General features: G+C 38.4%; 1 protein-coding gene across 10 annotated transcripts in view; it reads right to left on the bottom strand.

Moving 5' to 3' along the window:
• The window catches only part of KMT2E (lysine methyltransferase 2E (inactive)), a 56389-nt gene that overhangs the window by 32540 nt on the left and 9043 nt on the right, over window positions 1-14806 (bottom strand). For 4 of the 10 annotated variants that reach the window (XM_081927599.1, XM_081927590.1, XM_081927600.1 and 1 more), the window contains exons 2-5: window positions 5206-5390; window positions 4127-4241; window positions 2040-2269; window positions 1074-1154 (exon numbers count right to left, since the gene is read on the bottom strand). In XM_081927599.1, the coding sequence (XP_081783725.1) occupies window positions 1074-1154; window positions 2040-2269; window positions 4127-4241; window positions 5206-5276 (497 nt within the window). In that variant the 5' untranslated portion in view covers window positions 5277-5390. Of the gene's footprint in view, window positions 1-1073; window positions 1155-2039; window positions 2270-4126; window positions 4242-5205; window positions 5391-8464; window positions 8562-9527; window positions 9712-14806 lie in introns of those variants that run through there. The other 6 variants (XM_081927594.1, XM_081927593.1, XM_081927595.1 and 3 more) reach the window with 6 other exon arrangements.

The following is a 14806-nucleotide window of genomic DNA, read 5'->3' as shown; positions in this document are numbered from 1 at the left end:
TCCCTTCCAGTATTCCAGTTTCATAGTTAAGAGGAGAAACTGCTGAACCATTTAGCTTAGGGATTCTCCTGGCTCATAAATTCAGGGAAGAAATGATATAAATAAAATAAATAATACTTTATTGTGAAAAGGGAAGAATTAAATAAGTGGTGAAAGTGAACAAGAGGGTGCTTTCAGCCATTCAACAAAAACTGTGCTGCAGAATGGCTGCTTCATTCAACCCCCAATTATTGTTATTGGAGCTGTTTTCAACACACCCTTCCAAGTGCCAGCAACAAGCAAATCCCTTTCTCACATGGATTGCATGTCTTTTTGTTGTCCCAAGACAGAGGAAGGAGTCGGGTATCAAAACTATGCCTCAGATGAGATACTGAGCAATGGCAGTTGATTGCCAATGGTTCCAATTCAGAGAACAGTAGTAGCAGAAAGCTACTTGTATGTTGTGCATTTGGGTACGCATTGCTGAAATACGATCACCTCCTGTGTGGAACTATAACAGTGTAATCCTATCTATTCATGACTGCTCAGGTCTTACTTATTCATGTCAATGGGTCTTACTTCCATGTAAGAGGGGACAAGATTGCAGCTTTCCCCCAACATTAGGCCCATATTTTTGCCCATTCAGCAGTTGACCTACATGCAAAAACCTTATTTCACACCTGCATTTGGACACCTGATTTTCTCATTTTATTAAATCTACTGTGATCTTCAATAATAGTTTCGTGTAGTGAGATAAGTATCTTTTAAAGATAGCAAAATAGCCTTCATTCATTGAAAAAGCAGTCACTTTTTTTTCCTGCTAGGCAAAGGCACTTTTATAACCTATGGCAGGGAAGCCACCATTATCGGCTAATTCAATGAATTATTATTTCCAGGTTGTAGCCCAAGTCTATTATTTCTATTATTCCATTTCTATTAATGATTAATTTAGCAATACAGTTTAGGAATTTTAAACAGCTACTCAAACAACATGAAGATGACATGTAACAGTCACTTCAACATTCAAGCTATGAATTTCAAACCTCATGCAAATAACAGGGTTGTTGTTTTTTAATTGACCACAGGTGACTTACCTAGGTTGACAACGTTCACACAAGTATATGTCAGGAATATGCTGCCTGTCGATCCCCATGCAATCGATGTGCTGCCAAACACTTAAATGATTTAGAAAATAGAATAGTGTTACTTTTGCAGGATATTTGAAGTTCGCATAGCTTCCATCATTTCTCTTACACTGGATATACTGCTACAAGTTCTTTCCCCCCAAAGCTCCATTCTACTATCTGATCACTCATTTAATAAACTGCTTTATCAACATACCCTATTACTCCACCTCAAACAATATTAAAAAATATAAATTATGACCATTCAAAAAGACAAGTCACTTCACGGTTGTGAACAAGTTCAGCTGTGCATACGCACCTCTTTGGATGACAGAATTTCCCTAACCAAACTCCAAAATGTTTTTTTTGAATTCTCCTTCATAAGAGCAGTTCATAAAGCAGTCTAGCAATCTTAAACAAATGCAGTTCCAAGGGACAATGCAGCCAAAATACACACTGCATTTCCCCCCAGGGTTTCCAATTAAAACTGATGTCACATGTTGGTATATTTCCATGCACCCCTTTTAGTCATGTGTCGCCTCCTCAGAAATACCAATGGCATTAATCTTGGCCCAGAAAACCCGTCCAACAGTTGGTCAAGCTCCTCCTACCCAAGTCCTCCCTCTTACCCTTCTGCAGGGTTAACAATGACTTGTGAGCCGTGACCCTTCTTAGTATGACCCCCGTTTGCAGAAAGTCTTTGCTGGCTTGGCTGGTCTGTCACCTCCCCTCTCCATCCTGAAGGCAAAATGGCAGCTATCACAATAACAAAATGGTGATGGTTTCTCTTTCTCCCACATTTGCATAATGCCCTACAATGCCTATGAAGGGCCTGAGGAAGGAAATGGCTCCAAGCAATTAGGGACAAGAAGGGCTGATTTCAGTAGTACACAAGAAAAATATTTAAGAATGTTTGCATATATGGCACTACTTTACCTGCATTTGTCACAACAGATCATATATCCATCATCATGTGTAAATCCACAAATGCACCTGGTTATATCAGTTCCATAGCTTCCATCCTCAGAAGTGCTGATAGTAGTAGCACTGGAGGTCTCGTCAAAATTTGGAGCAGTATATATGCCTACTTCATTCTTGCTTATAAGAACTGATGGAGGAGGAGACGCTGGAGGTGTTGGAGGAGGGCGAGCACCATAGTTATGGTCCTGGAAAATGATATTTAGAAGGTAGATGGTTGGTATATATATATATATATATATATATATATATATATATATATATATATATATAATATAATATATATAATATAAAACACTTTTTTCATGTGAATGCTTACTCTAAAAGAATCAATGTACATATCACTCTCTTCCATTCTTTTATAACTTTCATATAAACTTTTTTTTCAAACTTTTGAAGCTCAAGCTACCTTAACGGGGATGTTAAAAAACAGATGACAAACCATCCTGGTTTTGAAAGGCACTAATCATAAAATCAGTACTGTATCTGAAAACTAATGTAATTACTTGTGTACTGGAGAGATCTGCTACAACTGGTTTTGTTACCAGAAGTAGTTAATTTCCATTCACATGATTTTGGCATACACTTTCAGCTGGGTGTGGCTAACTTAGAAGAGATCAGAAGAGAATGGTTTAATGTATACACTAAAAAGTATTTTCATTTAATTAATCTTCTACTATTCTTTAAACAGTGAAGAAAACATTGCTTTCCTCAAATTTCCACTGCATGCTAGGTTGTTGATATTCACATTTCATCTGAACGGCAAACATCTTTTCATCACTAATAACTTTATCTAGGAAAACGGCCAGGCATCACTAAGCATGGTACTAGTCAATGCTCTACGTGCACACTCACATTCCCCAATCATGACATAATAAAGCAGAGAAATTTATCTGAGCTGAATTTTAAAAAGGGCACTGACACAAAGCACACCTTGTTTCTCGGCACCCATACAGATTTCACCTAGCTAGAAGAAATGCCAGAATTCTTCAAAATGGAGTGCATTTTCGTGAAGTGCATGGCTTATCCTCTTTAACTAAAGGCTTATTTCTATTTTATACATGTATAGCAACTGTCTCCAATTAGGTGCCATTTATCTACAGGAAGAAAAGCAAGCCTATTCATCACTCTGAAAATATTTATAGATTGATCCCATTATCCTACACTGAAGGAAGAGCCACTGAAGATCAGGTGTATCAGTGTCAGTTAATGTTCTATGGTGCAGCACCCAGGGCCATATTACATCAAACACTGGTGCACATTGACACAATTGAGGCCTATTATTATTATTATTATTATTATTATTATTATTATTATTATTATCCTTCATCTGAGGATCACAGAGTGGTTTACAATTTAAAAACACAAAAATACATACCATAGCAACAAATAAAAACAATTCCCCCACCCCAGTTTAAAAGGCCATAGATTGTTTAATTAAACAAAGGCCTGGGAGAAGTGAAATGTTTTTGCCTGGCACCTAAAGATATGTAATGAAGGAGCAAGGTCATCTCCCATGGGGAGAGCATTCCACAACCATGCAGCCACCGCAGAAAAAGCCCATTCTCGTGCTGCCACCCTTCAGAACTGTCACAGAAGAGGCACGCAGAGAAGGGCCTCAAATGATGATTGCAGGGTCTGGTTCTGTTTGCATGGGTAGATGTGATCCTTGAGGTATTACGGTTATCAGCCATTTAAGGTTTTGTAGGTCAAAACCAGCATTTTGAATTGTGCCCTGAAGCTAATTGGTAGCCAGTACAATCACGCCAAGATTGGTGTTATAGGCTCATCTTGGCATTCCATTCGTGAAAGTTTAGGTCTGGATGCAACCCACTTTGTTTTTTTAAAAAAGAGAGAGACAGTAATAAAGAGTGAATACAAGACTTCTAGTATCAGAACCGCTCTACCATATAAGTGTCATGATTTTGGCTGCTTTAGTGGAGGACGTCCCACAATAAGCCGGAAAATCAACCAAACAAGGCACATTTAAAGTTCTCTTTATTGGAAAGAACCTTGAAGAAATACTTTTAAAAAACAAAACTTACCGCATAAGGCAAACCAATATAACTGTGTGAATGATGAGAACTGCTGTTATATAGCTGGTGTGGATAACTGTTTGACTTCTCAACTACCACAGGGCTAGCTTCTACAGATTCAGGTCTGAAAAGCAAGACAAACATTAAGATTTCCCTTTTGTTCCAAATTGCTGAATATTTCAGTATTATGATAAAGGTAAAGAAGGAAATGTTTGCTGCTATGCTCCTGTCAAAAATAAATAAATGTCTGGCAAGCTGTCAGTAACAATACTAATGTAAATTTTCTGTAGTGGTATGGGTGTGCGCTATAAAGCGAATACTATCCATTTGAACAACACTGACAACAATGTTGTAAAACAAAGAAGCACAAAAAAGGATTACAAGGCAGGAGTAGACAAGTATCAATAATTCTTATTGTTTCTAAGAACACATATGCAGCGTAGGAGTCTGCCCATATGCTGTTAGCAGTATCTGAAACCCCAATAAATTATGACATCTAGTGGCAGAATAAGCACAGCACCACAGGCTTCCTGTGTTGCCAGTACCGTATCCTGAAAGGATGTATTTTACAGGTTGTACTAAGGAACCATAAAGATAGACCTTGAAGGAAGGTGCTCCTGATTACTTTATTTTCTATTATAAGCACAAGTTATGTATAAGTATTCTGATTTCATCCCAAACTGAATAGCTCAGAGCAAGGGGGGGGGTGTTATGGAGTTTCACTGTGAGAATTGTTAATAAATGTTAATTTAAGAATCACCCTAGATGCTAAAGTAGAAATGAATGAACACTATATATGAAAAAAAAATATTGCCAAAGCTTTAAAAATAGCAATTTTGTCATAACATAACCGAATGGCCTCCAATACATACTGAAATGTAAGTGAAGTCAAGACTTTTAAGAAGGAAAACTATAAGCTAAGAACTGTAACATTTACATCTATTTCAGGTAGAGTTCAACAAACTTTGATTCTGTTTATTATGCCCAGAAGTGAACCAACTGAAACTCAGCAACACTGCAGAGATGTATAAAATGAAATGTAAGACAGAACCAATTCTGCAAATTTGCTGTTGTGCCACAATACTTACTCTGAGCCTGCAGCCATTTCCAAATATGAAGTTTCTGCTGTGTCAACCCCCAACGGGACCACTATGCTCATGACGTTCGTTTCTGATAAATTCGATTACTATGGAGTTCTATGCATTGGTATCCAAAACACTGGGGCATGCCAGCCACAGTGCTCATTGCAAACATCTAAGTGCATCCACAAACTCTGTTTAACCAAAAGAGAAAAAGAGAAACTTTTAATTTTTATTTCAAATGTATGAGTTAAAAGAGCTTACCTTTTTAAAAATTTCAGTATGAACATTAAATTATTGGAGACTGAACAGTCTCAATAAGCACAGTCTCTAAGCACATTTACTCAGATGTCAATCCTAGAAAAGGGTAAAATCTATTTCAATTACTTTCTTACACGTTACTTATTAATTCTATCCATTTCTGCTGAAAGTAAACTGATTAAGTTAGTAACTGCATCATTACTATATGCCCTCAACAAATGCATGCAGCCTTCATTTATAAATGTGCATGTTTATGTGCAAACATCTGTATTAAGGATTTAATTGTGCTTTAATGGTTACTCACATTAAACAGGAATAGAGATTCCTTTAGCAAATAAATGTAGCAAAAATAAAGAACATTAAGATAATTTAAAATGAAGGCTCTACATGCCAATTTTGAAACGAAGGGTGACCAACTGAAAGTCGATACCAGTTTCCCAAACTTGGGTCTCCAGCTGGTTTTGGACTACAATTTCCACCATCCCTGATGATAATTAACAATAATTTATTATTTATATGCTGCCCATCAGTCTGGGTTGCCCAGATAATTTGGGTGGCTTCCAACAAATTAAAACACAGTAAGACATCAAACATTAAAAACTTCCCTATAGAGGACTGCCTTCAGATGTCTTCTAAAAGTCAGATCGTTGCTTATTTCTTTGACATCTGATGGGAGGGCGTTCCACAGGGTGGGTGCGACTACTGAGAAGGTCCTCTGCCTGGCTCACTGTAACTTCCAAGTGAGGAAACCACCAGAAGGCCCTTGGAACAGGATCTTAAGTGTCCAGGCTGAATGATGGGAATGAAGACACTCCTTCAGGAGTGCAAAAGCTATTTAGGGCTTTAAAGGTCAGCACCAACCCTCTGAACTGTGCTCGGAAACTTACTGGGAGCCTTTAGGACCAGTGTAAAATGGTCCCAACAGATGCTCCCAGTCTAGCTGCCGCATTCTGGATTAGTTGTAGTTTCCGAGTCCCTTCAAAGGTAGCCCCACGTAGAGCGCATTGCAGTAGTCCAAGAGGGAGATAACCAGAGCATGTACCACTCTGGCAACGGGCAGGCAGGGTCTTAGCCAACATACCAGATGGAGATGGTAGACAACTGCCCTAGACTCAGAATGATGGGAGATGTAGTCCAAAAACAATTGGAAACCCAATTTTGGGAAACCCTGGTCCACATCAAGTTTTCTGCAGTCACTTTCTCTCCTCCGTCTGTCCCAACAGCAGCAGAGGAAGTGGAGAGCAGTTTCTTGTGCTACTTTTGATTCTGTCATTGCCGGTTTCTTCAGTCTACAGACCAAATATCTTTTCCCAGCCCACATGCTGAAACTGGGTGATGATATCAGTGCCTAGATTTCCAGTCTCTGCATTAAAGGTTATCATTGATTTAATACTGTCAAGAAATAGTGCAATTCTATACATATCTACACAGAAGTACAGTCTCACTGAATTCAGTGGAGCTAAATCCCAAGCAGGAATGGAGAAGGTCAGTTCCAATTTTAATGTGAACCTGCTAATTCACATCTCTGAAAACAATGTGCAAACCAAAATGCAGCTATCCTTCCAAATTTGTACGTCTCTTAATTTTGTGATGCAGTTTTCTAACCAAATAATGTGTGCAAAAATGTACATATTAGATATAGGGGAAATTGTAGGAAAGAACTGTATATTAGGAGAAAAGTGAATTAATATGCTGATGAATTTTTTGGCAGGACCTTTCTTTTTTGAAAAAAATTGACAAACGATGTGGAATGTGGCAAACTTATAGTGACTGCAGAAAAAAATAAGAACTCAAAATGGAGCTATCTACTCTACTCCACTCCCAGATAAGCATGTACAGAACTGCAGTCTAAATCAGGGGTAGGCAACCTAAGGCCCATGGGCTACAAGCGGCCCACGAGCCACCCCTGAACTGAGCCACGCGCTCGGCAAGTTCCTGTGCTAAATTGGCGCAGGGACTTGCTTCCACGGCACTGGAAATCACATCTGCACAGACGCCAGAAATCGTGGGCGCAGGCGTGCAATCTGGCCCACAGAAGGATCTCCGCTGGAGTGAACCGGCCCAGGCCAAGGTAAACCTTGCCGACCCCTGGTCTAAATGGTTAACTGAAGTCAAGCTATCCACCCCAATACAGGCACACTAAAGACTTTTTCCAATATAAAAGCCACTTAGAGATTCCCTACAGAGAACTCTTCAAACCATTTTCCTCATATTCAAGTTCCTGTTTCTTACGCTGTTTTGAATCAACAGTTAGTTATATTTCAGTTAAATGTAATATATATTGCTGATGATTTGATGAAGGATGGAAAATGTTATTGAAGATCTTAAAAACCTAATCTGCATTTCTAGCCCCACATGCAGTATCATTTGTAGCTCAACAGGATGGATATGTATGTGCATGATTCACTATTTACATTAAAAAGTTAAGGGGTGTGTGTTTGAATGCACGCATGCTCACTTCATTATATTTAATATACATTCATGCCACAGGCAGTTTCCTGTGTAAAACAAAGCAGCTGTTTTTAGGAGCCTGAAAACAACTTGTGTTCATCTACTGCCGCCAAATGCTGCCTGAATCACAAAGTATAGCACTCCTTTTCTAAACCTTTACAACTTGAGCTGTTGACATAGTTGTTCTCCCTTTTTTAAAATTTAGCTACAAGAGACAGTATCTGTTACAGTTCTCTTCAGTAAGGTAGCTAGAGCTGTAGCACATTAACTGTGCACGCTGAATATCATTTGGGTCTAGTGTTTTTATTTCTGTAACCTTTTCCTCCTCTGTAATTTGACCTTTTGTAAAGCAAGGTACCCATTCACAAGTGGTATTTCACCAAATCTCAGAGAAAGGTATTGCTCAACCAATGGTGCTGTAAACAAGTGTGGAATTACAAATTTTAAGTCACTGTACCCAATCTCCCAGCTTAGAAACTTTCCCTAGTTGTAAAATATATATGGAATAGGTTCGATAAGCAAACCTCTTGTGTGTCTGAACTATTTCATTGCTTACCATCTGTTCTGACTGCCTCAGCAGGAATGAAACTGACACATCTTGCCAGAAAAAAAATGCAGAAAAGGTTGGTTTTCTAAGCAGAGAAAATCTTGATCTGAAGAGGAGGAGACACTAGTTATTTCAGAAGCGTGCATCTATTACAACACTGTTCTGGCTTTAAAGCTCATGTTTTAAATGGCTCCCTGCTTTTTTTAAAAAAATTGTAGTACTCCACTAAAGATGTAAACCTGTGCTTTTTTGTTTGTTTCTTTCTTTTATGGTGCACAATATGAAATGTAAGGGTACTGTAATTATGGCTAGGATCTTGTTTGGCTGTAATGACTTTTAACAACCAATAAAGCTAACTGGAAGATATTGACTTTTTTGTGGTGGGAGATACAAAAGCCTCACAGATCCTTCAAAAAAGGCTGTTGCTAACTGCAAGCAGATCTACAAGAGAGACACAGGATGGGCAAGATATATATATTTAAAGTAAGCTGAGTGATGTCACTTAAAACAGAATCTTTATATATACAGCTTCCTAAGAAATGTCATTACATTCACAGAGATCCTGTCATCCCAGTGTTGCTAAAACTAATACCGATCTTAAAGTTTAACACATCAAATGTAACAAGTTATGTTAACACAGACTTGCAGGCCTCAAAAATCCTGCCTTCATGTACCAATGTGTTTACAGTGGAGTTTGACAGGGAACTTTTCTCCATTGGTAAACTGTAAGACAGTACTAGTGAGAGTACACACAATTTTCTTAGTATTCATCAAATATTTTTTCAGAACTCAATTTAAACAACAACAAAGCCCTGCCAATAGGCTAGCTGCGTTCATCAGAACCTCTAGCCAGAGGAAAATAAAAAGCTGGTGGGTTTGAATTTTTCTTGCCAAGACTTTTAGAACACCAAATTTTGAGCCACATCAAATGAACCCGGGAACATGAGAAACACGTTAGTCCCTATTATTAAATCCCATATACAATTTTCATGTAAGTGTAGTCTAAATGTTATTGTTAGCAAGCTATCCAATTTATCAAGGCCATTGTAGAATATTCTAAAATATTTCCAACCTATTTGCTAAGAGTTGTGGTCCACTCAGTCGTCTAAGCCATTAATGAAGACGACCTGCACTGCATTCAGAACTGATCCCTGTGGAATCCCACTTGATACCTCTTTCCAGTTTGATGCTGATCCATTCATTACTATTGTCTGGATGAAGCTGTTCAACCAACTGTAGTAAATCATCTTTATTACCTGAAAGCAATAGGCATCTCATAACCATGATGTTAATGTCAAACAGCTCTAAAAGTTAAAACTAGCTCACTTAACTACATTAGTAACAATCATTGTTTTAATCTCTTAATTCAGTCACAGTCACCTCAAAAACTTTTAACAAGGAAATAGTGAATTATATCGATATTTACAGCATAGCACCATACTAAAATATGGGTGTGGAACTAAATTTGCTGATGGACCAGTACTATAGAGGTAGTATGAGGCAATGAACCAAGGCAGCAGACACAGGCCTCTTTATATCATGCAGTGCAGGATATGGAAGGAAGGAGAGAGGCATCAAATATGAAAAAGTTATGCCATCTGGAGGCAATAAGTGGCTGCAGAGCCACTGTTAGTCAAAAGTCCAATAATCTCCACTTCCTATCTTTCCCTCATCCCATGCCAGAAACATAACTTTGGCATGAGGTCTTACACCCTATCCATTTTCCTAGTTCAGAGAAGGAAAAGTGCAAAAGGAAGATTTGCAAGAGAAGAAAGATGTTGTGAATCTCCAGTGACAGCTTTCCACAGGTCAGTGCCACCTGGTATGGCCCTCTACACTAAGAAGATACTGAAGATGCAATATTCATTACATCTTCTGTAGGCACTGTCCTAGATGTAGCAACCAACAGCTTCATATGCCATAAAAATAAACATGAAATTCTACTCCTAACACCATTAGGAGTTCATATCGCTGTGATATTTCAAAAGCTATGGTTAACACTGGACACAGAAATCCAATTATCAAAACAGACTATAGCGATAGTAAGGTAAGTCTCAGGTACCAAAATTTCAAGCTATATTCACTGCATGGAGGTTCAAACTTCATAATGGAGAACACACTTGAAACATGGTATTCCAAGTATTCAGTAGGGCTGGACGATATCTGTTTTTCAACATTGTGATATATCACAGAAATATTGTGATGTCTGAGGAGGCACTGGCTGGCTTCACGGTTTCCCCCGCATTGCGATTTTTGTGTAGCACACCCACCATGATTTGCGACATATTGCCAGGTCAAAACTTATTAAACAGATAAAATGATATGGACTTCAAACCAGTGTATCGCCCAGCCCTAGTGTACAGGTATGCAAGCCTATTCTGACCTAGCCTCAATGTATTTCTAAAACTGTCTAACATTGAGCCCACTCCATTAATAGCACCTATATATCTATGAAGTAGCTAGTATAGATAGTACAATGGCTAAGAGTTTGAGTTACAAACCTGGATGTTCCTAGATTAAATCTTACTTCACTCACAAACTCACAAGATGGCCTACAGCAAACTACTATCTCCCAAGCCCCCAACTGTGATGGCTGCCTGCATTATAGAACATTTGTGATTACTGAGATAGTGTATGTTAATTGTTCTGGATACTCAGAAAGTATTTTATAAAAGCTCACTTTTAGCACTTTTAGCACTTTTATCAACCCAAAAGGACATACCTGGTTGCGAGTCAGATTGACCTTTGCTGAATTAAGCTTTACCCAGCAATATGCTACAATATGTTGAATGAACAAACAGAAGAACCACCCTTGGCCGACAAACCCAGTTGTCTTCATTATTTACAGGAAAGTTGCATACAATATCAACATAACTATTTTCCTGCACTAACAGTCCTCAAACGGGATTATTAAATGAGTCCCCATAAAGTAAGTAACTGGATGTTTGTTCAACTAAAATAGAACCAAAATAATCAAACTATGGTTTGCAATCATGCTTTAGAAGGCTCGCTCAAAGGATTGCTGGTTCAGATGTAACGGCAAAGTGCTGTTGGAATAAAGGAAAATATCCACTAAACTGAAATGATATGGTGAAGTGGGATGTGGCAAGAATACAAACTCTATGGTTTGGAGGAAGGGAAATGGCCTGGTGTAGGTGATTTGGAATGAATTGCAGGAATCTTAACTTGCACTCTCTCTTGCCCCAACTTCCTCCCTTGAATGCAAAACAGTACAATCTCTTGACAACTGTGGTTTGATTTAACCTAAATTGGTTAACACAAAAAGAATCTGAAACCAGTTTTACCCTTTAAAGTTTAAACTAACTTTGGTTAAATCATAGTTCCCCAAGTTGCATGATGCAGATGCTTTAACTCTCCTTATGTGGAGAGGAGAAGGAACATGAGCCAGAGGAATGCCTCAGGTCATTCCTGATAACATAAACCATGGTCAAGATTATATGTCTGAATGCATAGACTCTCCACAGCAATTTGAAAAGGGAAATGGAGGATAGAGAGCAGAACAGATTAGGACTTCTTTATCAAGCTGCTTTCACCTTCCAGGTTAGCCCTTTCCCCTTCTCTTAATTTCCACTATTCTTATATTCTACCTAATCCGCCCCCTTATATCTTGTCTGTTTAGGCTGTGAAGTCTTCAGGAAGGAATATCCTGGTTGGCAGTAGCACTTAAACAACAGTCTCTTCCTGGTTTGGATATCATGTGAAACCATGTTTTCAAACAAGGAAAGCTTCAGGAGAGGGCACACCAGCACTCCCCTGTGAATATGAACTGCAGCATTCATCTGGGGATGCTTGTCCACCATTGCTAAACCCAGGGATAAATTTCCAAAGCAACACAGTTTCCTAAAACAAAACACACTATTCTGAAATCCCTGAATTCAAAAATGAGAACTATGGGCAACTGAATAAATCCCATTATATTATCTTTAAATGCAATCTTATCCTCTTCATTGAACAGTTGTGCTGATGAAGAGAGAATCTGAAACCCTTGTTGGGTGGTATCCAACTACACCATTCTCAATGCAGACTCATTGAAACAAATGAACATGAGTAAAATCCATTGATTTAAACAGATCTACTCCATGTGTAGTTTAGTTGGATCTCACCTATTGACTCCTACACAACATAAATGAACTTGATTGCACACAGTAAAGAACAAAAGCTTTAGAAACAGAGTGCAACTTATTTACAGAACCTGCAGCATTTATCCTGATCTGCATCCATCCACTGGAAGTTCTTGATCTTCCTTTGAGAACTTCAAATGATGAAATAAAAATATTTGCATAAAAGTATACACTTTATTTTCAACTTTTTCCTTCACAAAATATTAATTATTAATTCAAAAATATTAAAATGATGGATCGTGGGTAATTTATTTATAGTCTTATTCTCAATTTCTCACATCTGTTAAACAGGAATCCGGTTTATTTTGCAAATTTGTTTTATTACCTCATATAGTGCCAGACTTAAGGCTGCTTTGATGACATTTCAGGGTAACAGTTATACAATTCTGTTCTGCTTTGCTTTTTTGATACTTCTTTTGTGGTTTTGGTATAAGATACTAAAATCTCAAGTTCACACTATAGCCAAATGTTAGGGCTAGGAGTCTAGAGGTAGGCAGGTGTTTCAGCAGAGAATTGGCCTACAATCTCTAATTGAAGAATCAGACCAAGGTCAGCAGCTTTATGAGGTCAGATAAGAATCTACTGGCTCCTCATATCAGCAAGACTCAGGTGGGCTGGAAGCTGCAATAATGTTATCTAGCAATCTGCAGTAGTATTGCTTTAGTACAGCAATTCAGGCCAGCAGTTTCCTTAGGTCAAGGGTTAGGAACCTATGGCACTCCAGATGCTGTTGGTCTCCCAACTCCCATCAGCTCTCATCAGCACACCCACTGACCAGAAATAATGGGAAGTGTAGTTCAACAACACCTGGAGACCCCCATCTTACGTTGCAAGGTGTTATGGTAGTGTACAGTAAGAGCCTGGACCAGTATTTTAAGCCAGATGGTTGGCTCCTTCAGTCGATTTCCCACACCTATATCCATATCTATCTTTACTTAGCTCAAAGTGACTGTAATAGACAATGCTCAGCATGCCCTCCTGCACCTGAATAGAATTGTGCTTTGCCAACAGTTCTATCTAAAGAAAATGTTGGCTCCTACATAGTCTCTAGCCCCTTTCTAGAACAGAATAAAAGAAACAAGGAAGGGAAGTGGAGAGATGGAGAAGAAACAGGCATATTCTTTAATATATATATATTTTAAAAAGCATATTGTAATTGTTAGCATGTACTGCAAGAAGAGCCAATGACTCTGACTAAAGTAATGGGACTCTACAGCATATCCTACTCAGCTTTTTATGTCAACCTATAAAGAGTTAGAATATGTCTGCTGACATTCGGAAAAATGTAGTTCTATCTGGCCTTCACAAGTCTGTGGGTTCCACGGAGCAATCAAAATACAAAGAAAAATCACTTTTTCAAAATAGTAAAAGCACCTATCGTACCTCCCTACAATTAAGCTCTATTCTACTTCTAGAACACAGGGTATTTAAAGCAGTAACAGCTGTCTAAGTTTAGAAATAACAAGCATTTGTTTTCAAAGCAGAAAGGCGGAGGACCTGCCAGAGCAGTCCAGTTTAGGGTGTATATAGCCTACTTCATATCTGCTTACCTTGCAAGGTAGAATTTGACATCCTTAGAATTCTAACTTTCATTTGGAAGTAAAAGAAGAAGATGATGAAGATGATTAGTAGGTATTAGAGGCACTGAATGCATGTTTGTATCTTTAAGTTTGAATATCAAGCAATGCAGAACTACTGGAGGCCAGTGGGAAAGCCTTCCCTGTCCCTTTTACCCAACTCACTTTTCTATGGCTTTCCCCTACTCCCAGTCCATTCTTTGTAGCAGTCTCCATTCCAGTCCTGCTATTTTTTTCTTTTTTTAGGTGCCTTTTTTTGGAAACAGTAATTCTTAAGGGGGGGGGAGCAACACAAAATAAAATTTAATCTGCATCATTCTGCTTCCATTTTTTAAAATGAAGTTTGAACCCTCTTTAAAGCCTCCCCTGTGCCCTGGAAATTCAGATCCAGGGACAAAAACTAATCTAGTTTGAGATTTGGAAGCAAACAAACTCCTAAGAACTGTAACAGTCAATCTCTCCGCATTTAAGGTGACCAAGGCCCAGGCCAGGAAATCTACAACTTCCAAGTATTGCTTGCACAATGGAAAGTACTGATACAAATACATTCATAATGCCACCTTTTAAAATTCTGAATAATTAATGTATGGAGCTGTTTTAATTGGGAAAACCAATTTTTCCATGAAATTATT

Source organism: Podarcis melisellensis (genome assembly GCF_964234715.1).
Source record: "Podarcis melisellensis genome assembly, chromosome: 10".
Taxonomy (NCBI): Eukaryota; Metazoa; Chordata; class Lepidosauria; order Squamata; family Lacertidae; genus Podarcis; species Podarcis melisellensis.
Note: the sequence above shows the minus strand (reverse complement) of the source record. Positions and strands in the feature narration are given on the sequence as shown.